The sequence below is a fragment of the Alexandromys fortis genome, unplaced genomic scaffold (genome assembly GCF_014885135.2).
Source record: "Alexandromys fortis isolate MF-2015 unplaced genomic scaffold, M_Fortis_MF-2015_v1.1 scaffold_240, whole genome shotgun sequence".
NCBI classification, from domain to species: domain Eukaryota; kingdom Metazoa; phylum Chordata; class Mammalia; order Rodentia; family Cricetidae; genus Alexandromys; species Alexandromys fortis.
The window spans coordinates 866,949-892,680 of NW_026068133.1; the positions used below are offsets into that span (position 1 = coordinate 866,949).

The 25,732-nt window shown below is 50.7% G+C and overlaps 3 protein-coding genes across 12 annotated transcripts in view; 2 read left to right on the forward strand and 1 right to left on the reverse strand.

The window, feature by feature from the left end:
- Positions 1-7,524: 7,524 nt before the first annotated feature.
- Positions 7,525-14,851, forward strand: Ceacam19 (CEA cell adhesion molecule 19). Its single transcript, XM_050126366.1, has 7 exons — positions 7,525-7,823; positions 8,631-8,999; positions 10,305-10,455; positions 10,610-10,656; positions 11,295-11,380; positions 13,177-13,230; positions 13,798-14,851. The coding sequence occupies exons 1-7, from the start codon at positions 7,769-7,771 to the stop codon at positions 13,849-13,851; spliced, it is 816 nt and encodes a 271-aa protein (XP_049982323.1). The 5' UTR covers positions 7,525-7,768; the 3' UTR covers positions 13,852-14,851.
- A 1,280-nt stretch (positions 14,852-16,131) lies between these two features.
- LOC126490967 (uncharacterized) lies at positions 16,132-18,566 on the reverse strand. Of its 10 annotated transcripts, none has more exons than XR_007589289.1 (3): positions 18,146-18,566; positions 17,691-17,784; positions 16,132-17,522 (listed from the first exon to the last, which is right to left on the reverse strand). XR_007589289.1 is itself a non-coding variant. In XM_050126311.1 (3 exons), exons 1-3 carry the CDS (start codon positions 18,063-18,065, stop codon positions 16,609-16,611), a joined length of 990 nt encoding a protein of 329 aa, XP_049982268.1. In that variant the 5' UTR covers positions 18,066-18,566; the 3' UTR covers positions 16,132-16,608. The 10 variants fall into 10 exon arrangements, 1 of the variants encoding a protein (XP_049982268.1); XR_007589291.1 differs by having other exon boundaries at positions 16,132-17,484; positions 18,090-18,566; XR_007589286.1 differs by having other exon boundaries at positions 18,090-18,566.
- Positions 18,567-19,965: 1,399 nt separating this feature from the next.
- Ceacam16 (CEA cell adhesion molecule 16, tectorial membrane component) overlaps positions 19,966-25,732 on the forward strand; it is a 30,035-nt gene continuing 24,268 nt past the window's right edge. Inside the window, exons 1-3 of the mRNA XM_050126362.1 lie at positions 19,966-20,020; positions 22,614-22,735; positions 24,193-24,282. Coding sequence (XP_049982319.1) covers positions 19,966-20,020; positions 22,614-22,735; positions 24,193-24,282 — 267 coding nt within the window. The remainder of the gene's footprint in view (positions 20,021-22,613; positions 22,736-24,192; positions 24,283-25,732) is intronic.

The window sequence follows — 25,732 nt, forward strand, 5'->3', positions numbered from 1 at the left end:
TTTCCTTTCTGTGAAAGAGATTTTCTGCATAGTTCTGGCTGTCCTAGAACTCACCCTGTAGACCAGGCTGGCCTTGAACTCACAGAGGTCTGCCTGCCTCTGCCTCACAAGAGAGCTAGGACTAAAGGTGTGTGCCACCAGGACTGGCTAATGATTTCTTGTGTGTGCGTGTTTTAAATAAAGATGTTAAAAAATAAACATTGGGAAAAAGACAAATGGTGCTGGGGAAACGCTGTCCACCGCGGAGAAGAACTAAACTCAATCCCTTTATCTCACCCTGAGCAGAAACAAAATCCAAATACACCATGGACCTTAATGTAAGTGTGGGATCGGGGACTGCTGAGGAGACTGTACGGAAAACATTGTAAGATCTAGGCACAGTGTGCGGTGGACTCAGGAGACAGAGGCAGGAGGATTTCTGTGAGTTCTGGACACCAGACCTACACCGAGATGCTGTTTCAAAGAAAAAAAAAACTAAAGAAAAACAACAACCCAGTCAATAAATGGTCTCACAAAACGAACACACAGTTCTCCAAAGATGGAAAACAAATGATGATATAGATGCGAAAAAAATGTCTGTCTTAGTTTAGGGTGTCTACTGCTGTCAAGAGACACCATGACCAAGACAGCTCTTATAAGGAAACACTGGGGCTGGCTTACTGTTTCAGAGGTTTGGTCCATTATCATCATGGCAGGAAGCATGGTGGCGTGCAGGCAGACATGGTGCCGGAGAAGGAGTCAAGGGTTCTACGTCTGAATCAACAGAGTGACGCTAGGTTGACCTTGAGCATTTGAACCTCAGAGCCCACCTGCGATGACAGGGACGTACCCACTCCAGCTGTTGTTGGTTGTTTATTACTCTTTACTTTGGTCTTTTGGGGCCCACCATCCAACTCCCAAATAAATACACATGGAGACTTATTACTTATAAATGCCCGGCCTTAGCTTGGCATATTTCCAGTCAGCTTTGCTTAACTTCAATTATCCCATCTTCCTTTTGCCTCTGGGCTTTTTCCTTTTCCTCCTTCTGCATACCGTTCTTTCACTCTTACTCCGTGGCTGGCTGGGTAGCCTCTCACCTTCTTCTTGCTTCTCGATTCTCTCTCCCCAGATCTCTCCTCCTATTTATTCTCTCTGCCTGCCAGCCCCGCCTATCCTTGCTCCTGCCTTGCTATTGGCTGTTCAGATTTTTATTAGACCAGCAGGTGTTTTAGACAGGCACAGTAACACAGTTTCACAGAGTTAAACAAATGCAACATAAAAGAACGCAACACATCTTCGCATCATTAAAGAAATTCTCCACAGCATAAACAAACGTAACACATCTTAAAATAATATTCCACAACACCAACAGGTTCACATTTCCTAACAGCACCACACCCTATGAGCCTGCAGGGGCCATTTTCATTCAAACTACCACCGTGTCTGACCTCATTAGCTCCCAGGAAAATGCAGGTTAAAAGTATATTGAAGGGCCAGGGGAGGTGGCACATGCCTTTAATCCCAGCCTTTAATTTTTCCCCATGAAGGGACCATTGAACAATCTATACTGGGTGTAAGGTGTTCCGTGTTCCTCGGGATGATCTAAGAAAAACAAAGAGGGTCACTCCAAGGTGTCATTCAGGCTCGGAGGCAGCAGAGAGGAACGGTTCCAACAGCCGTGCAAAGGCGTATTTGTTGGCTGTGACACCAAGCTTTCTTTTTGCGAGAAACGAATTCTTCATTCCAAAGCCCCTGATTTAATCTATAGGTTACCGAGACCTAATTGTGTACTGTTTGCAGCACCCAGTAATTCCCGATATCCAGGTGTGCCAGGAGCATCATGCAAAGGCTGTGTCTCTCCTTCATATAGGAACACCATAGAAACGACTAGTCATTCCAATCTGTTGTGGAATGATCTTTTTGTACACTGTGAAGATGTGTCTCTCTCTGATTGGTTTGATAAAAAGCCAACAGCCAATAGCTTGGCAGGATTTCTAGGCACAGAGGATGCTGGGAAGAAGAAAGGCAGAGTCACCAGCCTGATAAGAGAACAAGGAAGACCTGAGGAGGAGATGTAACAGGCACAAGCCATTCAGCAGCACATAAATTAAAGAAATGATTGATTTAAAGAATTATAAGAGCCAGGCAGTGGTGGCGCACGCCTTTAATCCCAGCACTTGGGAGGCAGAGGCAGGCGGATCTCTGTGAGTTCGAGACCAGCCTGGTCTACAAGAGCTAGTTCCAGGACGGACTCCAAAACCACAGAGAAACCCTATCTCGAAAAAAAAAACACAACAACAACAACAACAAAATAATTATAAGAGCTAGTTAGAAACAGGCCTAAACTGTCCCCTAAGCTTTCATAGTTAATAATAAATCACGGGGCCCCTGCAGCTGTTACCATAGACTCAGTGGAAACACCTGTTTCATTCTGCTGTTCAACCTCGATACAATGATTCTACTACAGTTCCTCTTCAGAGCAGGGGGAGGGGAAACAAGCTAACAAAAAGCCAAGCCCTACTGCTGGGGAGCCCTAGCTCCTTTTGAATTGGTGACTCCACCAGCCCACCCTTGGAAATAGGTGTAGCTCACCTGGGCGGAGGAGCCAGGAGCTCCAGGGACTCTATGACCATTAAGGCCTGGGGACCTGTTGTAAAGGCTACAAGTGTTATCTTAAGGGCCTAAGGCAAGGATTCTCTGTGTCTTCTTGTCTTACAGATAGTGCGGGGTTATCTACACTACTAGCCACCTCCAGTTCTGCTTGGAGCCACTGGCCATTCAGATAGTGCAAGAGTCACCTAGGCTATGAGCCACCTCCATTCCCAGCCTTCTGGGCAGAAAACAGTTTACACGCTTCTGCTGTTGAAGAGACAACCCTGCACATTTAACATTCCTGCTTTCCCTAGTGCTTATCTGTGAGCCCAAGGGCCTTCCCACTTCCCACAGGCTCACAAACACAAGGCCTTTGGGAGACTAGGCAGCTGCTCAGGAGTAGAGCGCTTGCTGTGTGGAGGACTGGGTTCTACTGCCAACACCACAAAACCTCGTGTAAGATTTACTTAATTTTATATGTTTGGCCTGCATGAATGTGTGTGCACTGTGTGTGTGCTGGTGCCCATGGTGGTCAGGAGAGGGCACTGGAGCCTCCAAAACTGGGATTAAATATGGTCGTGAGCTGCCATGTGCATGCTGGGAACCAGACTCCTCCAGAAGAGCAGCTGAGCCATCGTCTCTAGCCCCTCCATGAAACATCGTAAAAGGCTTGTGATCACAGATCCATCAGGCTCTCGCTACCCAGAGGGAGCTGAGACTACAAAACAGCAAGTGGGGAGGGAAGAGGAGGGTAAGGAAGCTGGGGGGGACCCCGCAGTGTGGGAGAAGGGACATCGGTAGCTCTGGTGGGTGAGTGGCTCCCAGCACATGATCAACTGCTACAACTTTCTATGCAAGCTGAATGGTGGTGGCACACGCCTTTAATCCCAGCACTCCGGAGGCAGAGGCAGGAGGATCTAAGTTTGAGGCCAGCCTGGTCTACAGAGCTAGTTCCAGGACAGCCAGACCTATACAGAGGACCTTGTCTCGAAAAATGAAAGCAAAAAAACCAAAAAAACAAAAGAAAGAAAGAACGAAAGAAAGAAAGAAAGAAGAAAGGAAGAAAGAAAGAAAGGAGAAAAGAAAAGAAATGGAGGAGCAGAGAAAGTTATGACCTCGAGATTCCTGCATGCCGATAGACCAAGCAAACCTGTCAGACCCCTCATAGAGACTTCAGTGTCTGTGTCTGCGGTGGGGGTGGAGGATTCTGGGAAGAAAAGCTTATAATTTTAAAGTGAAGCCATCATGGAGGGGCAGAAGCTGCCATGGCAGGGGCAGAAGCCACCGCGGCAGGGGCAGTCCCCTAGCCAGGTCCCTACCTGCCACACTGGATTAATCCTTAGGGGTAGACAGAGTTCAGGTTAAATCTCCACCTGGAGGTAGGTTCCAGTCTTTACACCTGTCTCAAAAAGAAGTGTCAAAATTAAAATGGAATTGTGGCTTTAAAAGAGAAAAGCCTTGACAGAAAAATTATCTTCCCTGTTGTTTGCTACTGGCACAAGATTCAGAAATGGTTCAAACTGGAAAGTGAAAGACTTGGTTTTGTTTTTCAAGACAGGGTTTCTGTGTGTCCCTGGCTGTCCTGGAACTCGCTCTGTAGACCAGGCTGGCCTCCAGCTCAGAGATCTGCCTTCCTCTGCCTCCATAGTGCTAGGATTAAAGACATGCACCACCACAGCCCACCTCGAAAGACTGCTATATCCTGTTAGGATCCAGCAAGATGGCCCAGCAGGTAAAGATAGTTGCCACAAAACATGAGGACCCGAGTTCAGTTCCTGGGACCCAAATGATGTTCCCAAGTTGTTCTCTGACTCCACATACAAGGTACAGCAAATATGGGTACACACAAAATAAATAAATGTTATAAAGAAGAGAAGGAAGAAAGGAAGGAAGGAAGGAAGGAAGGAAGGAAGGAAGGAAGGAAGGAAGGAAGGAAAGGAATGTAGTTCTTAGGTTCCTAAACCACCCGGAACTGAAAGCCAGTGACCCGCAGCCTGGGGCTGAAAGGATCTGGGCTATCTGGTTCAGCTGCTGCACCACACGTGGCTCAACCTGTCTGCTCTCCATCTCCCCTCCACACACTGGTGTCCACCTCAGATTGACACCAAGATAGTTGCTGTGTCCCAGCCATCAAGATTCAGACCCGGTGAAGAAGCCAACCCCTTCTCCCATCAGCCTCCAGCAGCATCCACCCTCTGATCTCATTGGTTTGCCTCCTATTCTGTTTTCATGATCTAAATGTTTATAATGAACATTGGCGCCTCCTTTCATTTATTTACTTATTTATTTTTGAGGCAGGGTCTCCTTACTTAGCCATGGCTGTCCTGTAACTCAGAGATGGGCCTGTCTCTTAAGAAAGAGTCTCTTAAGCCAGAGTGCAGGATTAAAGGTGTGCATCACCGCACCTGGCTATCTGCCTTTATTATTTGTGTTGCTTTACAGGGCCGCTTACTGGCCTGTAGCTTGCAATGCAGCTAGGCTGACTAGCCATCCAATCCCAGGGATCCTCCTGCCCCCACCTCCCCCGTGCAGGAACTACAAGAGCACATTATAGCACATGACTTTTTATGTGGGTGCTGGGTCTTGAACTCAGGTCCTGCAGCTTGCAAAAGAAGCACTTTACCTCTCCCCAGCCTGACTGTGTGTGCAATGTGTGTGCAAGCCCATGCAGGTGAATGCAGTTCCCATGGAAGCCTCAAGATGGCGCCAGATCCCCTGGAAATGGCGTTAGTAACAACTATGGCTGCTCAGAACCATAGCAGAGTCTTCTGTACTAGACCCGGGCCCTCTTAAAGAGCAGCCAGGGGTCTTAGGAGCTGAGCCATCTTTCCAGCTCCTCTAGAAACAGCCTCTAGATGGCGGTTCTCAATCCGGAGGTTGCGACCCCTTTTGAGAGTCGCGTGACCCTTTCACAGTGGTTGTGTGTTGATACCCTGCATATTGGATATCTACATTATGGTTCATAACATTAGCAAAATTACAGTTATGAAGTAGCAAGGAAAATCACTTTATGGTTGGAAGTCACCATCACAGGAGGAACTGTACTAGGAAGGCTGAGAACCACTGCTCTAGATTGACAACAACATTGTCTCTCTGTCTACAGCCACTCCACGGCGGACAGAAACAGAAAGGACCTGCTGCAAGAAGGATTGCAGGGGGGCATCCTAAGGACCATCTCCAAGCCCTCCATATAGAGAAGATGGGGGGTCTGCAGCTCTTTCGCAGGGCTGGGCTTGGGCAGCAGGAGGGTCCAAATGAGTCCAATGACAAAATTAAAACCAGTGACTGCAGGTCACTGGCTGTTCAGCTACGGCTCTGGCGCTACTCCAGGCATGAACAGGAGGGGGCGATGTGCAATCACGTTTCTCAGAGGAGTGGGGACGGGGCCGCTTGCGCCAAGTGCCAGCAGCCAGGTGGGTAAGCAGAGGTGCTGAGGGCTCCTGGTACAGTTGCCCACCTGGCCCAGTGGGGTGTGGTGACTCTCGCCTGTAACCCAGCATAGAAAGGCACAATTCCTGACTGCGCCACCTAGGGACTGAATGATGCTGGCCATCATCTCCCGCCACCTCAAGATAGGCGTCCGGGAGACACACAAACCCACTGCCCCCGTCTGAAAGTGCTCTCTTCCTGGAGGACCAGAAATCTCACTAAGGCCTTCCTCCTGTCTCTAGATCACCTCCTTTCAATAGAACTTTCTGGAAATATTACGTTTATGTTGTCCAATGTGATTGCCATTAAATGTGTGTGGCTAGCGAGTGCTTGAAGCGGCTGGCTGAGGAACTAAATCTAATTTTTCTTTGTTTGAGACAGGGTCTCTCTATGGAGCGCTGGCTGTTGGGGAACTCACTCTGTAGACTAGGCTGGCCTGGAACTCACAGAGATCCCCCTGCCTCTGCCTCCACCCACAGCATGTATACGGAGATCAGGGGACAACTTGTGTGACCTGGTTCTCGTCTTCCACCATGTGTGTCCTGAGGACATAGCTCAGGTCCGTCAGGCATGGCAGCAAGCGCCTTTAGCTGCTGAGCCACCTCATTGGCCTGACACACGTTTCGGTCTCATTGAACCTCCATGCCCTCCTGTCCTCCGCCTCCCATCATTTAAACAATTTAGGTGATTTCTTTTTTCTTTTTTCTTTTTCAGTCAATGCGGCTTACTATTTCAGAATCCAGCCAGTCCCGAAGCTTCCACCCCAAACTCAGTCCAGGCAGAGCTCAAAACCTGGCAGAACTGGAGAGCCTGCCTCACCCACCTACTGGCCTCACTCCCTCATGCAGCCCTTCCCGGGGCCTCGCCTACCCCGATTTCACAGTTCCCAAGGCGCACCTGGGCGGCCAGCTCAGCCTCAGTCCCTTGCTGAGCAGCCTGGGTCGCCCGGCTCCTCCATCATTTCTCTCCTGATTCCAGATCGCCCCCTTCCGGAGCCCTCCGTATCCCTTAGACTAGGCGGAGGCATCACCCCCCCCCCCACCTTGGTTTTCATCTTTCCTGCCCGGGAGGGGGAGGGGGAGGACGGTGCTACACACAGAGGACCGAAGGCGGGGAGGACCCATCCTAGTCCACATTAGGTCTCAGGCTGAGCATGGGAGTGGACGCTGGACTGAGTGGATGAATACTTTTGAAAAAAGCGAAACAAGAAAAGCATGGGCTAACAAGGTGGCTCAGAGGATGAAGGTACTTGCCGCCAGCCTGACGACCAGAATTCGATCCCTGAAACCCACATGGTGGAGGGGCGAACTCCACCCCGCACCAAATGTTAAAAAAAAAAAAAAAGGTAAATAGACTGAAACAAGACACCACAGACAAAACATATCGGCTGCTCACTGACGCCCCGGCTCCCTGAACTTCAATTTCCCGGTCCTGGCTTCTGCGGGAGGGGAGGTCGTGGGAGGAGGGATTGCTCAACCAGAGGCAACTTTGCAGTTTCAGGGAGCCAGCCATGCTGAAAATGGAGGGGCTAGGCCTGGGAAGTCCTCTGTCACCCTGGAAGACAGGTCCAACCAGTGTGAGCGCTTCTTCTCGGGACATGGGTGGAGACTCGGAGCCTGGGAAACTGTGGAAGGAGATGCTGGGGCTCTGGGACCTCGCAGCCTGACTGTGTCCTGAGGCTGCCTCCGGATGCCCAACTGAACTTCAAGCTCCAGAGAGCCAGCCTGTGGCTCTCAGTGACTTTGACCTCTCTACAGGAAGCAAGATGGAAATTGGTACCCGGACCCCAGGCAGCTTCTCAAAGGGCTTCCTGTTCTCAGGTAAGGAGGGAAAAACCTCAGAGAACCGAGGGACAAGAACGAACAGGATAGTAGAATCCCATCTCCACCTGGATTTCATCTATGGACTTGTGTTTGCTTCCCTTCTGGGTTCTAGGGAGAGAGGTGGGGGACTAGAGACAAGCCGGATTGGTGGTGAGTCGGTCTCACCTAGGATCCCTGTGTTTGGAAGGTAGACCATCCTGAACTACACAGCCAGTTCAAGGCTAGCCTGGTATACTTGGAGACCTTGTCCCAAATCAAAATCTAGGGAAGAGCCAGGCATGGTGGCGTATATATGTAATGGCAGCACTTTGGAGCCTGAGACATAAGGGTCAAAACTTGGAGCTGGACTACAGAGTGAGTTCCATCCTAATCTAGACTATATAGTGCCAACTTGACTCAAAAAAAGAAAACAAAACAAAACAAACTAAAATCTAAGGAATTTTAGGCATGAAATTTTATGATGTAATCGGCATGATAACTAATATAATAGATATGCCTTTAAATATTGGCTGACTGAGTGAATTCAGAGGGTCCAAGTTTTTAAAGACAGACCACATAGCATCTCAGGGGGAAAAAACAAAAAAGCAAAAAAAAAAAAAACCTCTTCTGCCAGTGGGGTGGTAGATCTGTGGCATCTGTGCCTATATTTCTATTCTTACACCCAGGGCAGACATCACTAATCAGTCTCATCATTGAGTCCAGTGGGAAGCCCTCTGAATCCTTGCTTCCAGTTGAGAGTCTATAGTGAGGGGAGGGTTTTGTTATCTGTGCCTGAACTCAGGCCTCCTCCATACCTTCCCACAGCCTTGATCCTGTCTCTCTGGCTGCCCCAAGGCTCCCAGGCAGCCCTCCACATCCTAAAGACCCCAGAGACGCCCCAAAAGAACCAGGACCTTCTCCTGTCCATTCATGGTGTCCCTGGTACCATCCAGGACTTTATCTGGTACCTGGGGGAGGAGACTAATGGAGGCACAAGGCTGTTCTCTTACATCCCTGGACTACAGCGGCCCCAGAGGGATGGCTACGCCATGGGACAGCGAGACATTGTTGGCTTCCCCAATGGTTCCATGTTGCTCCGAGGTGCCCAGCCTTCAGACAATGGCACCTACCAAGTGGCTGTCACCGTCAACCCTGCCTGGACATTGAAGGCCAAGACTGAGGTCCAGGTGGCTGGTGAGTGCTTGGCTGTGGTGGGAGGAAAGCCATGTGCAAACACTATTTCACTTGACTTTCTCACTAATATGCACAATGCACATTGATTGAGGGCCTACTGTGTACCAGACCACGGATATCCCCAGCCCTAAGGAACACCCCATTTCATTAGTCCTTACCATATATTAATTATCCCCATATTTATTGAGCACCTTAAAAAAAAACCTGGCTCAATTTTCAAGCCAAGTGTTTGTTGATGTTGTTGCTCCAAGTGAAGGGCTAGGGGACAATAGTGGCATCTAACACTTCTAGGGAACCTTACCGGACCAAGTATGATAGTAAATATTTTCCGTAAATTGGGCTGACTATTAGGTCTGGCTAAAAGCTTAGGGTCGAAGACTGGGCGTCTCAGAGAAGTTAGACAGCTGCTCTGGTCTCACTACACATCACTACTGCTCGCCACTCTTAGGACCCCAGACGGTGGCAGAACCAGAGCCACCCGTGCGAGGAAACCACTACAATACAGTAACTTTCCCTCTTAAAGAAGCTTCCTGGGGCGTCACCGTTGTTGTATTCATTTTACAGAAGGAGGAACCGAGGCACAGTGAGGCTATGATTTGCCTCCTCAGAAAATTAAACAGGCTGACATGACACAGGAAACAGGATCATTAGAGCAGTCTCTAAGATGACCCTCAGTTAGGTGCCACCCAACTCTGGGGAGGCTGAGGCTGTGGGGGTAGGGGAGATTCGCGCCAGCCTGGGCTACAGAGCAACCTAGCAGGACCTTGTCTCAAACATGTCAACAGGGTCAACAAGATGGCTCAAGTGGTAAAGGCAATCGGTGCCAAGCCCGACAGACTGATTCTGATCCCCAGGACCCCATGGAGAGAGCCAGCTCCTGAAGTTCCCCTTTAACCTCCGCCCGCAAGTGCATGCAGACACATGAATAGATAAATAAACTAATGAAAAAAGGAAAGATAGGCATGCTTGGGTTTGATGGTTCACAGAAGGACTATGATCTTGGTGCACTAGGCAGGGGCTCTACCACTGAGCCACACCCCAGCCCCTCACTGGGGGATTCTAGGCAGGGGCTCTACCCACTGAGCCACACCCAGCCCCTCACTGGGGGATTCTAGGCAGGGGCTCTACCACTGAGCCACGCCCCAGCCCCTCACTGGGGGATTCTAGGCAGGGGCTCTACCACTGAGGGGCTGGGGTGTGCTCAGTGGTAGAGCACGTTTTCTAGCATGCATAGCATGGCACTATATAGTAAATAATTAGGTGAGGACAGACAGAAGCCATCACTGATACAACCCTCTCTCCCAGACACACGCGAATACTCACTCACATCCCACCTGCCTGTCAATGCTGGGATCATGGCTGCTACCATCATTGGGAGTCTTGCTGTGGGCTCACTGCTTGTAAGTGGCATTGCCTACATCCTGGTCACTCGAAGACGGAAGGGCAGGAGCCCCAGGTACAGGTCCCAGATCTCCCTCCACGTCCTCCATTCCCTCTCCTCCTCGAGGTGCCCTGTCTTCCCCAGGCAGGGTGAGGGTCAGGTAGTCTCCAGGTTCTCGGGGTTCCCTTCCCCCACCCCAGTATCTCAGGGTTCTTCTATGTACCCCCAGGGTTGCAGCTACAGAGCAGCCGGAACTGAACACTATTCCTGAGTCTGGTAAGCCAGGAACACGTGTCTTTCTGTACCACCCCCTTGAAGGCCTCCAGTCCCACATGTAATCAGAGCCCACTGGGACCCTTGGACTCACTGAGGGGACCAGAGACCCCTCCTAAACCTCCAGGGTTCCTGCTCCTGACAGGTCCCCTGTTCATAAGCCTTCCATAGCTCCCCAGTGCCAGGGACAAACTTCCTTTTCCCTAGCGTGCCTCCCCGGTTCCTCACTCTCTCGACAGCGGGCCCTCTTGCCAGCCTCCGGCAAGCATCCCTCCGGCATCAGCCCAGTTTTCACTTCTCACTGTCTCAGATGACCCCTCCTCCGGGGAGTTCTACCTGATGTCCAGGGTGGTCAGGCACCTGCTTCTATGTTCCTACAGCTGCCCCATCCCTGTCCCACTCCCAGCCTTAGACCCTCTGGGCTGTCACTCTTTGGGGATAGGTCTTTCTTGCCCCAGAGGACTAGGGAGGGCACTGCCTGGATTATCTGGGCCACCACTATGTCCCCAGCACACAGTTGGCAGGAGGAGGGGTCTGCATAAAATGTTGGTAGAAGGACTGAATGAGTGAAATGGACAGGCAGGCAGAATGGGCCCACAGGAGCCTTCTGTCATTGGGGTCCCCTTCCTCCTCTACTTCAGGTGACAGCAACGTCTATGAAGTGATGCCATCTCCAGTCTTCCTGGTGTCCCCCATCAGAGACAAAGGGCCAGTGAACGCAGCCATGGTGAGTCTGTCCCCTTAGAGCTTGCTTCTCACAAGACCCCATCCCAGAGTTAGCCATGGTGGTTGGGCACGACTCTCCATGGAGAGAGATCTCCAATCCACTCATCCTTCCTTTCTTCCTTTTCTTCCTTCCTGTGTGTGTGGAGGGGAAGGGGAGGGACACGTGCCATGGCACGGCGTGCACACAGAGGTCCAAGGACAGCTCGTGGGAGCCAGTGGGTGCCGGGAATCAAACTCAGATCATCAGGATGAGTGACAAGCACCTCGCCCCACAGAGCTGTCTTCCCAGCCCCTCTCCCCAATTCTTGTGTATCTCTTCAACCCAGATAGGGTCCAATAACAGCCAAGGCAAGGATTCCATCCAAGTCCAGCTAGTGGAGCAGTGAGCTTTCTGAATTTACTTCCAGGATGTGGGTGATTCTGGAAGTCACACACGGCAGGTGACAACTCAAGAAAGCCAAACAATTTGCAGGCAGAGGCACCAAAGAACCATGCTTCCCTAGCGACCTTCATCCCAGCACCCGAGAATTCAAAGTCAGCCTCCAAGCTTGAGGTCAGCCTGTGCTAGACTGAGATCCTGTCTCAAAGAACAGCAAAGTAGGGGAGAGCTGGCTCAGCACTTGCTTGCTACTCCTGAGGACCCAAGTTCAGTTCCCAGCAACCACATCAGGTAGCTCACAACCAAATTTAACTCCAGCTTCACAGACCTAATGCCCTGTATGGCCCTCAGCGCATGCACATGACACACACACGCACATGCACACGCACACACAATACACACAAACACACAGAAACACAGACATATACACAGAGACACATACACAGAAACACACACACACAGAGGCTCACACAAATAGACACACAGACACGCAAATGTACACATACATACACAGACACATGGAAACACAGACATATATACACAGAGACACAGACACATGACACACACACATGCACACATACACATACACAGACAAACACACCAATATGAATTAAAAGAAATCTCTAAAATAAATCAGGAAAACGCGGAGTCAGGAAATGGCTGTGCAGGCAAAGACTCTTGCTCCACTAACCTGAAAACATGAGCTCCCTCCCTGGAAACCACATAAATGCCAGAGAATATGATTCTATAAAATCATTGCCGTGCCGAGATACACACCCCTACATACAATAATATATATTTTTTTTATTTTTCCAAGACAGGGTTTCTCTGTGTATGTAAATCCTGGCTGTACTGGAACTCACTCTGTAGACCAGGCTGACTTCAAATTCAGAGATCCCTGCCTGCCTCTGCCTCCTGATCACTGGGATTAAAGGCGTACGATACCACTATCCAGCAATAATAATATTTTTAGCCGGGTGGTGGTGGCGCATGCCTTTAATCCCAGCACTCGGGAGGCAGAAGCAGGCGGATCTCTGTGAGTTCGAGGCCAGCCTGGTCTACAAGAGCTAGTTCCAGGACAGGAACCAAAAGCTACGGAGAAACCCTGTCTCGAAAATCAAAAAAAAAAAAAAATTTAGACAGAGAGACTGTAAAATGCAAAGGCTAATTGTCTAAACCCCAGTGTGGGGAGGAAGCTAAACATTAATGATGAAACTGTCCAGCCCTGGGTACCCCAAAAGTCCTCATGTCAGGCCAACCACCTAAGATGCGTTGACCTGCAAGGCATGGGTTCCCTGCACTCAGGGCTTCATAATCCAAGGGCCAGTGGGGACTCTAAGACCAGGCATGTACATCATAACATCGGCGTCAAAGGTTGGGGGGCAGGAGGCACCCCTCACTTTACCCCTCCCTTGCAGAGCCGGCCTCCACTCCCTTCCCAGCAACCGCAGCCTGAGAACCAGTACTACCAGGTATGGACTGGGGAGCAGGGGGTTCAGATGGCCAGGGATAGGGGCTCCTCCTTCCCCCCAGGGACACCTGTTTCGGGTTCCTTGAGACTGACCCCCTGAACAAGGTCCTTCCTTACCTTCCTGTTCCCCGGGCCTCCTCCTCTGTAAAAATGATCCAAGGCTTCAAATCTGTCCGAGGAGGGGGGAGAGCCCAGAGTGGAAAAGGAGATTGCTCGGGGTCACACAGCAGAACAGGTCATGCCTCCATGGAGCCCCACTGCATGATGGGACTCACTTCTGGAGTGACTCTCAAGTTTCTCCAGTTCCCTCCTGGGTGTCCCTGAACTCTGTCTGTCTCCACGGGTGTTTCTCTGCTCTTCTGGGATTCCCCTGTGCTCCTCCCTCCTCGTCTATGTCTCCCATCTCTTCAGCCTCCCCATGTCCTCCTCCTCCTCCTCACCTCCCACCACGTCCTTCTCCATGTCCTCAGTTCTCTCACTCTATCCCATCTCAGTCTCTTGGTTCCATTCTCCGTCTGTCATGTTCTGACCGGCCCCCACGCCCACCCCATCTCCCTCCTCCTCTTAGGACCTGCTGAACCCCGACCCAGCCCCATACTGCCAGCTGGTGCCAACATCCTGACGGGCTCGGGGCCAGGCCTGCCCAGAAGACAGAACTCTGCCTTTCCCTGACCGCAGCCCTCAGGGCCTCACACCTGAGGAAAAGACACGCGTGACACCCACAGGCCAAAGCTGTGGGAGCTGGTAAGATAAGCTCGCCAGAGACCCAGTATTGCAAGGGGCACGTGCCCCACGGCGTGGGAGACTGACAGCCCCAGCTCCCCGGAGTCCCAAGAGGTTGTGCCTCTTGCCATCCTGCGGCCACCTGCCCGAGAAAGCAGGCTCCTGCTTCGCCAGGGCCAGGGTCCACATTCATGGAAGAAGGCTTCAAAATCCCATGGTGGCTCAACCAGTTACCTGAAGTCCTTTTCTTGGGGAGAAAACACTACCAGGAAGACGCTGGACCTGTGGGTGGCAACCCATGGTGGGATGAGGGGGGCACCCTTTCACAGGGAGTCACCAGAGCAAAAGCAGCTGACCTAAGAAGATAGCCCTGGCAAGTTGCCAGACCTCAAAATCAGCCACCCAGAAGACTGGGACACCTGCCTAGAACCCGCCAGTGAGGGGCTGGGGGCGTGGCTCGGCAGGTAGAGTGCTTGTCAATCATGCGTGAAAGACCTGGGCTCAATCCTCCAAACCACAGGATTAAAAAAAAATCAAAATCGGGGCTGGAGAGATGGATTAGAGGTTAAGAGCACTGACTGTTCTTCCGGAGGACCTGAGTTCAATTCCCAGCAACCACATGGTGGCTCACAACCACCTATAATGGAACCTGGTGCCCTCTTCTGGCCTGCAGGGACACATACAGGCAGAACACGGTATACATAATTAAATAAGTCTTAAAACAAAATCAGAAATCAATAGCCATTGGGAGAGATGGCGAGCCCTGCGCTAGGGAATGGGAGAAGGAAGACTCTAGAAGCTTGAAAGCTCAAGAAATCACACTCCACCCACCTTGCGCCCCAGCCTCCAGAGGCACCCAGCCCTGTGGCCTCTGGGACCAAAAAACAGTGACAACCACTTTGGACTCCTTTTTTTTTTTTTAAAGATAATAAACTTGTGTTGTTTTAAGCCACTCATTTGGTAGCAGTTTGTTCCAGCAAACAAGAGGACGCTGAAGGATCCCAGGGTGGGGAAGTTCAGCCCCAGCTGATTGGCACTATGTAAATGAGCCAGGGGGCGTTATAACCCCATCTGATTGACACTATGCAAATGAGCCAAGGGACGTTATAGCCCCAGCTGATTGGCACTATGCAAATGAGCTCCTCGAGGAACTTCCCCAGGCCTAGATCACACACAACCTGTGCCTGGCTAAGTTAGCCACCCAGACAATCATGAGGCCTCAGGTCTAGAGGAGTCAGCGAATGAATAAATGAAGCTGGGCTTCCTTAGTTCAAAAAAAAAAAAAAAAAAAAAAAAACCTTGGTTTTTTTGAAACAATACCTCTCTGTATAGCCCTGACTTGCCTAGAGCTCACAAAAGTCCACCTGCCTCTGCTTCTTGAGTGCTGAGCTAAAGGCGTATGCCACCACACCCGGGCAAATCTGTAATTAAAAAGATTTGTGTGAGGGTGGGTGGTTTTCCTGTTTGACCAAATGACGTTCAAATCGTGCTCTTGCTCCCTCTTCTGGCCACAGGTGGAATTGCACGTCCTCAGCTCCTAATTAGGGTGCAACAATGTCACTTGCTTTGATTGATGAAATGTGGGTGGTAGCAGCACATCCAGGTGTGTCATCGCTTTTCCTCCCTATTCCTGTAACAGTGACTGGTCCTATCGTGGTTCCTGGGTAAGCCCACATAATCCTCCTGACCCTTGTCACACCTGTCTACCTGAGACAGGAGTGTGCCCTTAATGAGCCATGCTGTGGGTGAAATGGGGCTGCTTATTACTGCAGCATAACCCAGCTCACCCTGACCTCAGATGAGGAGACCCAGCCTCCTCAACGTAAAACTACATTTCCCAGATGTCCTTGCAACTGGATCTCAGCATATGGTTAAGTTCAAGTACAATCAAATATGGAGAGAAGTTTTATCAACAGTTCACGAAGAGGTCTTCTTGCTTGGCAAGAAGCAGAACACGTGAGGGAGTTGGGTGTGTGTACTGCTGTAGGCAGCATCACCATGCCAGCTACATAGTAATCTGGATGAGAAAGACTCCCTTGAGTAAGCCATTTCTTTGAGAAGTCCATCATTTCCAACTTGCTCTCCCTTCCTTCCTTCCTTCTTTTCTTTTTTCTTTCTTTCTTTCTTCCTTCCATTTATTTATTTATTTATTTATTTATTGTTTTCCCCTCCCCACAAGTTTGCGTCAGGTAGGCAGGCAGGTGCAGCAAGGATCAGGAAAACTTTGCTTCATGTATGGACATCTTCAGATCTTCAGAAACCAGGTGATATGGTTAGACTTTTGTTTGTTTTTTGTTTTTCGAGACAGAGTTTCTCTGAAGCTTTGAAGCCTGTTCTGGAACTAGCTCTTGTAGACCAAGCTGGCCTCAAACTCATAGAGATCGTCTGCCTCTGCCTCCCGAGAGTTGGGATTAAAGGCGTGTGCCAACACCACCCGGCTCAGGGTTAGACTTGATAGCCGGGAAAAGCAAGGACCGCGACGTGCACGAAAGTGACTTTATTTATAAACTCCGAGCTGGAAGCAGTTTCCACTCGTTTTGCCTTGGCTGAAGAAAGTCACGCGGAGCAGAGTCCTAGCAAGGGCTGGTTGTTGATTGAATAGGAAGGGTTGGAGAGCAAGAGGGGTGAAGCATCCATTCATGAATTCCACAAGTATTTATGAAGCGTCTCCTGCATACATCACTGTTTTGGGTTCCAGGAGATATCTATAATCAAAACAGAGACCTATCCCTAGTGACCTCCCGGAGACTCGGGGACAATCGATGAGGTGGGGACAATACCACAGGGGTGACAATGTTGGGAGGGGAAACAGTGAAACAAACGGTCTTCCCACTAAGATATTTGTGCTTAAATATTCACGAACTAAAAACAGGCCAGCAAGATGGCTCTGCGGGTAAAGGGGCTTGCTGCAAGACTGATGGCCTGAGTTTCGATCCCCAGCACCCACACATTGGAAGGCGGGAACTGACTCCCACAAACCACCCTCTGAGCTTTGGCACGCACACAATATTAAATATGTGTAGTTTTTTAAAAACACTACAAGGAAAGAAGAGGTGAGGAAGGAGGAGTGTGAAAAACAGCCAATCTTGGATCCGGGAACCTCGCAGCTCCCCCACAGTTCCACGATGAGCCAGTAGGAGGCAGCAGAGGCCAACAAACAGGCCGCCAGGCGCAAGCCCATCCACTCCCCACCCACCCCTGCTTTTGTCCCCTTCTGCCCTCTCTGCTGCCTCGGGCCGAAACACCCAACTTTGATCGGCCTCTGCCTGCAGCAGGCGTGCCTGTCACCTCCTAAATTTAAGCCTCCCGTGTCCCAACAGTTCAGCCTGAACCAGGCAGGTCCCCTCCTCTCCGCCTCAGACTCTGTGTCCTGTCGTTTCTCCCCCACCCTTCCAGGACCAGCCATAGCCCCGGTGCCTTTAAATACAAACTTCTCAGGCCAGGTATCAGAGGACATCCTTTTCATTCCTTTCATCCCAGCACTCGGGAGGCAGAAGCAGGTGGATCTGTATGAGTCCGAGGCCAGCCTGGTCTGCAGAGTGAGTTCCAGGAGAATTACACAGAGAGACCCTGTCCCAAAACAAATAAGCAAAGGACAAAAAGAAAGCAAACAAACAAAAAAGAAAATCCAAAAATAGAAGTACAAATAAATGGCTATAAACTTCCCACAGCCCGCAAGTTTGAATCCTGGGGGGGGGGGGGTTGGTTGCTACCCTCTTAGTGTTCTTCCCCTCTTACCCCCACTTTGTGATCCACAGGACGAAATTTCCTCCTGCACGCCAAAATTCGAACTGGGGCTCTCCTCTCCCTGTCCCCGGAAGAATGTAAACGACTACAAAGGAAAAGGGCACAGAATGCGAGTTATTGGCCCAAAGCAAGTGTCAGTGAGGATGGGACTGCAGGCAGCCAAGCTCAGCCCAGTTAGATGGAGCCGGGTAGCTCCGGCTGGAACTAAGCACCAGGATCTTCCCACCAGGGGTCCCTGTTGCCTGCCGTGCCGCTCCCGGGACAGCCCCAGCTTCTGAGAGATAGTGGCTCCTTCTTGGACAAATGAGGAAGTGGCCCTGGGGAAGGAAGTGGGCTGGGCTCTGACCCAGAGTCTATATGATTCATGGGGAAAACCTGTTCCAAAGCCACCTCGTCTGTGGGCGAAGGGGTCAGTGCCCGCTCGGCGGGGTCACAGGATCACCCACTGTAGACTCGTGAGCAGAAGTCTTGACACCTCGACTCAGCAGACCTCCATGAACTCCCGAGGGAGCCAGGGTCTGTGCACAGGCTTTAATGGGCACCTAGGGGGCGGCCTCCTCCCTGTGGGAGGTGGAGGTGGCCCTGGTCTGGAGAGAGCGGCTCCGCCACAGAGTGCCCGCCCAGAAGCTACCTCTCTAGCCCTTTTACTGGGATGTTATAGTTTCCTTTCCAGTTGTTTTGAGAAATTACCCTGAGAAAAAAGCAAGTTAGGGGAGAAAGTGCTTATCGGCTCACGGCTCCAAAGACCAGAGTACAGGCTGCTGTGGCAGGGAAGTAAAGACAGGAACAGAAAACAGCTGACAGCTCTCGTCTCAGCAGGAAGAGAGAAACAAACACTGGTCAGTGCTCAGGGGCTTCTCTCTCTCTCTCTCTCTCTCTCTCTCTCTCTCTCTCTCTCTCTCTCTCCCCCACACACACACACACACACACACACACACACACACAGCATCTCACTGTTCTCTCTCTGTGTGTCTCTCTCTGTCTCCTCTCTCTGTCTCTGTCTGTCTCCTCTCTGTCTCTGTCTCCTCTCTGTCTGTCTCTCCTCTCTCTCTCTCTCTCTCTCTCTCTCTCTCTCTCTCTCTCTCTCCCCCCCACACACACACACACACACACACACACACACACCTTTGACCCCAGCCCTCCCGAAGCAGAGGCAGGCTGATGGGCCACCCTCATCTCCATAGAGAGTTCCAGGTTCCAGGGCCACCAGGACTGCAGAGTGAGACCCTGCCTCATAAAAAAAATAAATAAATAAATAAATAAATAAAAATTTAAAAGAAAAGGAAGACAAGAAAAGGAAAATGTGAAGAAGGAGCTGGGCGGTGCTTTACCTAGTGTACAGGAGCCTCTGCTTCAACCTCTAGTGCCACAAGGTTAACGACAGCCATGTGGGGCTGGGGAGATGGCTCAGGTTCCATTTCCAGCACCCACATGGCGCCTCACAGCAGTCTGTAACTACAGTCCTAGGGGGATCAAGGACTGCCTCTTTCAAGCACTACACATGTGTGGTGCACACAAGTACGTGCAGCTAACCACCATACACATACAATAGCAATGAAAATTAGTTATAACAGTGTGTTGATCAATTGTGGAGGATACCTGAGAGCCACCTCTGGCTGCAGGTGTAGGTGTACTCCTGTGCAGACACACACACACACATACACACATGCACATGCATGCACACATGTGGGCACACACATGAACACATGTACAAATGCGAGCGTGCACGCACACACTTGCACATGCATGCAAACACGCATACACGCGTGCACACGAGCGCACAGACACACACACAACACAGTGTCTCTGATGAATATGTGCAGGTTTCTTCCTGCCGTGTTTTCCCTAGAGCACCAGTGACACCCACATGGCAGTCTTCGGTACGCAGAGTTGACAGACAGCTGAGGGCACCCAGGACCCTCTGCTGGTGGGCAGGCAATGTGCTTGGCTGTGAGCTGTGATGGGCACAGGAGTGGGAGGGATGACACCACCTTCTGCTTTGGATAAATGCATTCCATTTCCATAATAAAGGAGTTTATAAGGTTGATTTTATCTGTGTGCATGTATGCCACATGTGTTTGGATGCTCTCGGAGGCCAAAGAGGCCATCAGGTCCCCTGGAGCTGGAGTTACAGATGGCTGTGATGTCGGTGCTGGGAACCCTCTGGAAGAGCAGCAAGCGCGCTTCACTGCTGAGCCATCTCTCTCCAGCCCCGTAATGAAGTCTTTTTAAGTTCGGGTGGTGACGCACAGCTGTAACCCCAACAATGGAGGAAGTGGGGCCGAGGAAAAAGGAGTGTGAATTTGAAACTAGCCTGGACTGTACAGAAAGACTCCGGAAAAAACAACAACAACAACAAAAAACCCTACATACACTAGCCTGCCTCGGGATGCTTGAATATATTGTACTGCGCATTGGAAAACACGCCTCCCCTTATACCCTCAAGATCCCTGTCACCTCAGTCTGGTCTCAGTTTACTTCCTCGGGTGTCTGCTGACCTCCCTAGCTGTAAGAATGACCTGTGTACTCCCTATCCTCTTGACCCATTTTATCTTCTGTCTTACAGAACCACGACACTAATCTTTCTCTGATAATATAGGGGATTTAAAAAGATTATTGCCCGTGTCCCTCAAATAAGATTTAGCCACATAAGAGACAAGCTCTATCTGTCGTCTGTCCCCAGCACTTTGGTGTGGAGTCAGCACTCAGTAAATATTTGCTAGGCGATTGAATGACTTGGAAACCCCCGAGCAAGGAGAGGAGTGGGGAGGTGCCAAAGGGGTGGGAATGAGAGGCCCGTTTCTCCAATCCACCTGCCTGTCTAGCTGAGAGCAGGGTGTGTGTGTGTGTGTGTGTGTGTGTGTGTGTGTGCGCCTGTGTGCAAATGTGTATGCTGCGTGTACCTATGTGTATGTCGTTTTTGTTTTGTTTTGTTTTTCTGAGATAGGGTTTCTCTGTGTAACAGTCCTAGCTGTCCTGGAACTTGCTTTGTAGACCAGGCTGACCTCGAACTCACAGAGATCTGCCTGCCTCTGCCTCCCAAATGCTGAGATTAAAGGGGTGTGCCACCACTGCCCAGTGTGTATGTGTTTCAATGTGGATCAAATTGAAGGTTTTGTATGTGCTAACCAAGTGCTCTGCCACTGATTCATGCCCCCAGCCCCTCACTGGGGGATTCTAGGCAGGGGCTCTACCACTGAACCACACCCCAGTCCCTCACTGGGGGATTCTACCATTGAATTATTTTCCCATGCTTCTTTTTGCTGTTTATTTTAAAGAAGGGTTTCATTCAATTCTCCAGACTGGCCTGGAATATACAATCTTTCTACCCCAGTCTCCCAAGTAACTGGGATGACAGGCCTGTGCCACCAGGACCGACTGCTGGATGCTGTTTGCGGGTGAAGAATGAAGGGGACTTGGGGACCTTTGAGCTAACAGCCTCCCTGGTCCATTTAGGACTTGAGGGATCTTGCCCTCCAGCCCTTCTTAGGAAGACACGCCCCCAGTTCAGGTTTACCAAATTCTGCCTTGCCCTGTCCTCAGCTTCCTTGGCTGGCAAGGGAAGGGGATAAGGGACTCCTTGCCTGCTTCAGTGGAGTAAGGGTCCCCACTAGAGTCTCCTAACACACTCCAGGCTTCCAGAAGTATTAACAAGTCAGTCTTGACTAGGAGGGAGATGGCTGGGCCCCTTCCAGCCTTGTGCTCCCTAGGGAGCTGGTGAGGTGGCAGATAAGGGGACTGGGGAAGGGGAGCCCCACAAAACAAGGTCACAGGACTGTATCCTCAAGCGGCCCCACAGACAAAGGATTACTCTGTTTGTATGTGATTGTTTTTATTTGGGTTTGAGGAATCCTTCTCTGTTAGTTTTGTTGTTGATAATTTTGTTTTTAAACTTTTGTTACATTCTATCTCTTGGGGGAGGGCGAGTGCCCCTGTTTTGGCACAGGTGTGGAGATCAAAGGACAGCTCATAGCCAATCCTCTACTTTCTCTGTGTGGGGCCAGTGACAGAGCTGAGGTCATCCTGGTCTGCCGCCAGTGCCTTTACCCAGCACTGACCCTGTTTCTGGGTTTTTGTTTTTATTTTGGTTGGTTTTTGGTTTAGTTGTTTTTTTTGTTTTGTTTTGTTTTGTTTTTGAAACGGAGGCTTGCAGGGTAGCTCAGGCTGGCATCGAACTGGCAGCAATCCTCCTGCTTCACCCTCCCTAGCACTGAGATTACAGGTGTGTGCTTCTGTCCCAGACTACTTCAGCATGCTATGGAAAGTTGTCCCGAGCATCATGGATTTGGGGGGTGGAGCTGGAGGACTGGAAAGTGTCACCATCATTGGCCCCACTGCATCTATAGATCCAGCTCTTTTGGAAACTAAGGCAGGAAGATTGCCTCATATTCAAGGCTAGCCTGGGCTATGTAGCAAAATTCTGTCTCAAAAAGAAAATGGGCTGGGCGTGGTGGTACAAATCTTTTGCCTTTGATCCCAGAGGCAGGTAGGTCTCTGTGGGTTTCAGGCTTGCCTGGTCTACAGAGCCTGGCTACACAGGGAGATCCTATCTAAAGAAGAGAAAATTGAAACAAAAAAATAAGGGCCAGGAACTTCAATCAGTTTGATACAACGGTTGCCTAACCCAGAGCCCCGTGTCTGAACCTCAGCGCCAGAGAAACTAGGTGTGTGCCCGAAATTCCAGCATTGGAGAGGTGGAAGCTAGAGGCGGTTCAAAGTCAACCTACAGTACACAGTGGGTTCCAGGCCACCTGGCTTCCAGGAGGCTTTATTTCAAAAACAAAAATGTAATTAACCAAAAATAAAAAAGAAAAGAAAATAATAAAAAGATCTTCTAATGTAGTATTCTAGTCCATCTGTTTGCGTCAACTCCTCAGACAGAAGTTGAACCTCACGTCATCTGTTCTGTTTGAGACTGGGACCCCAGTGTCCTGGACAATGCCTGCACCAAGTCCGTGCTCCGATGTGTCGAATGGAGACTGACCAACGAGCCCCTCTACGCCCTGCACCTGACCGCTCAGCCTGAAGTGGCCCAGGTTGGCCAGCTCTAATCTCAGAAGCCTCAGAGGGAATGGAGGTCTTGGTCACCCACAGCTCTGGTCACAGAGCAGCCTGAGGCCTAAGCATAGCCCTGGGCCAAGCAAGTATACAGCAACAGCAGCTTTTGCTTAGGTTCAAAGGCTGCCACGGGGGCTTGGAGTCACTCTGCTGGTAGAGTCCTTGGCCAGTTTGTGGGAAACCCTGTGTAAACCACCTATAATTCCAGCACTCAAGAGGTGACTGCAGGAAGGCAAATTCAAGGTCGTCCTCAGCTGTACAGTGAGTTCGAGGCCACTCTGGGCTACGCAGACAAAATCCTGAAAAACAAAAATAGGCTGGAGAGATGGCTCAGCAGTTAAAAGCACTGGCTGCTCTTGCAGATGTCTGGAGCCCGATTCCCAGCAACCACATGGTGGCTCGCAACCACCTATGATGAGATCTGGTGCCCTCACCTGGTGTGCAGTCAGTCAAACATGCAGACAGAACACTGCATACTTTATAAATAAATAAATCTTTAAAAAAATCAAAAACAGAAAAGATTCTTATTAGAGGAACACCAGGGACGGAGGAGGGAGCAGGAAGGACAGCAGAGACAGTCATGTGATATTTTGGGGATTAGAAGCCATGACACCAGTTAGGGGCAACAGGTAGCTCTGCCCAGAAACCTGGGCCTCCCTGGGGACTCCTAGCTCCTTATCGTCCACACCTGGTGTCAACTTCCAGAAGCACTGTGACCCCTACACAGCCCTGGGGACACTGTGGAGACAGAGCAGGGAGGAGAGAGACGCAGGTCTGACGACTGAGATGAGGACAAGCCGGGGTCATGCAGGGAGGACCTGCAGAGCGGTACAGACAGGAGGAGGGGGGCAGCTCCAATGCTCTCTGTAGACTGCAAGGAAGAGAGAAAAACTGGGGCAGAGGGTTCAAGGAAGAAAGGAAAGGCGGGGCGGGACAGACCGGTTACAGACAGGGCTGGGAGCAGAACTGTGACGGACAGGGAGTGGGGGAAAGCACAGGGGAGGGGGGCAATGATAGGTGAGGGGGGAGTTTTCCATGGTGGTTGGCTCAGTGGGCACACAGGCTCTCACGGGCCACCACCGTGACGATTCTCTATTCTGCCGAGGGCATGGGGAGCCATGGCGGCCTCTGTGCAGATGGAGCAGGGGAGGCATGAGGACCAAGCCCCACGTCCTTCTTACAGCCTCAGAGGGCAGTGGCATCCTCTTTGACAAGAGCAGGGGCAGGTCTGGGAAGAGACTAATGTCAGTTTGGGACAAGGCGATTGAGAGCCATCTGGGACCTTGGGGAAGCATTCTGGATAACAATTTGGGCCAGTTCCAGTACTCAGGCGACAGGGTAGAAGCGGGCCAGACAGAGAGAGTGGGTGAGATAAGGTCACAGTTGAAGTGGGGCAGGAGGCAGCTGCCCCGTCCCCACCCTCTCCCCTCCTCAGGCCTCCTTCCCCTCTGCACAGCCCCGCCTTGTTGAGGGCAATCCAGGACAAAGTAATACTCAGGAGGCAACAAGCACAAGAGAGCGGCAGGTACGGCTTCCACCTAAAATCAGGCTGGGGGCCTCAGAGTGTAGCGTGTTTGTAACATGTTTGTAACATGCTGTCCAAACCTGCGAGTCCTGAACATCCTCCCTCCACCTCCCTGCAAAGGGCAAACCCTCTTTCTGGCTTTGCTTTCCAGAGGAGTGAGAAGTTTTTTGGTTTTGTTTTTATTTGTCTGTTTGTCTTGATTTTTAGATAGGGTCTCACTATGTACCTTAGGCTGGCCTGGAACTCACAGTGATCCTCCTGCATCAGACTCTCAAGAACTGAGGTAACTGGAGTAGACCATCAAACTCTAAGCTTTTCTGTTGTTCTGAGACAGGGTCTCGAGTCGCTCAGGCCAGCCCAGAGCTCACTGGGCAGGTGAGGATGACCTCAAACTTCCGACTCTCCTGCCTCCGTCTCCTGAGCGCCAGGATGACAGGCAAGTGCAGCCACTCCTGGTGTAATCAGTGCTAGGATTGAACCCAAGACTTCATGCTTACAAACTGGGCCGAGTTCCCCAGCTGGTACTACATTTGTCTCACTGATCCTCGCCACGCCTGGGGATTTACCTAAACTAAACCTTTGTCCCTAGACTCTCCCAGCTGCTAGGAAAATGTGGGCACACAGTAGGCACTCATTCAGTGTTTGTGGAAGGGGGAAGCTCATGTTTTACGGAGTACTTACTGCATGTCAGGCATGACTCTAAGCGCCATATGTTTGCATGCTTGTGTTACAGGCCCACGTGGGGTCAGGACAGCTGCCCCTCATTATTTGGAGGGGATGCTGGCTCCAAAAGCTCCTAGAGACACTGGAACTCACAGCTGCTCCAGGCTTTCTTACAAATGGCAGAAAGTTTAAAACAGCGTCAGCCAGAAGTGCCTCTCGATGACTGTCATACAAATGAATGGATTGGAGCAATGGATCACTGGTTAGGAACACAGGTTGCTCTTCCAAAGGACCCAAGTTCAATTCCCAGCACCCACATGGCAGCTGACATGTCTGTAACTCCTGTCCCAGGGGATCTGCTGCCCTCTTCTGGCCTCCACAGGCACTGAACAGACATACATGCAGACAAAAGAGCTATCCGTGCACATAAAGGAAAGTTTTAATTTTTAAAAAAGAGAGAAGAACAGTAAAAGGTCTGAGGAGATGGCCCGGTGGTACGGACCCCTGCCACACAGCCTGATGAATGGTCTGAGCTCAGTTCCCAAAGCCCAGAGGATGGAAGGGGAGAACTGACTCCTGCAAGCTGAGCTCTGGCCTCGCACGCTGGCTGTGGCAGGAGCGTCTCAAGCCCTTCCCTCAGCAGTAAATAAATAGAATGTGATAAAGACAAGAAAATGAGCTGGGCGTGGTGGTGCACAACTCTAATCCCAGCACTTGGGAGGCAGAGACAGGAGGATGTCTGTGAATTCAAGGCCACCCTGGTCTACAGAATGAGTTCCAGGACAGC

Bases quoted from the DNA above. Each gene is read 5' to 3' on its own strand.
- Ceacam19 (XM_050126366.1), top strand. From the start codon at position 7,769: ATGGAAATTGGTACCCGGACCCCAGGCAGCTTCTCAAAGGGCTTCCTG. The intron at 10,657-11,294 runs GTAAGCCAGGAA...CCTCTACTTCAG, and splicing joins GAACACTATTCCTGAGTCTG to GTGACAGCAACGTCTATGAA. The intron at 11,381-13,176 runs GTGAGTCTGTCC...CCTCCCTTGCAG, and splicing joins GGCCAGTGAACGCAGCCATG to AGCCGGCCTCCACTCCCTTC.
- LOC126490967 (XM_050126311.1), bottom strand. From the start codon at position 18,065: ATGAATCATATAGACTCTGG. The intron at 17,785-18,045 runs GTCAGAGCCCAG...TTTCCTTTGTAG, and splicing joins ATGAATCATATAGACTCTGG to TCGTTTACATTCTTCCGGGG. The intron at 17,485-17,690 runs GTAAGAGGGGAA...CTCACTCTGCAG, and splicing joins CTGTGGATCACAAAGTGGGG to ACCAGGCTGGCCTCGGACTC.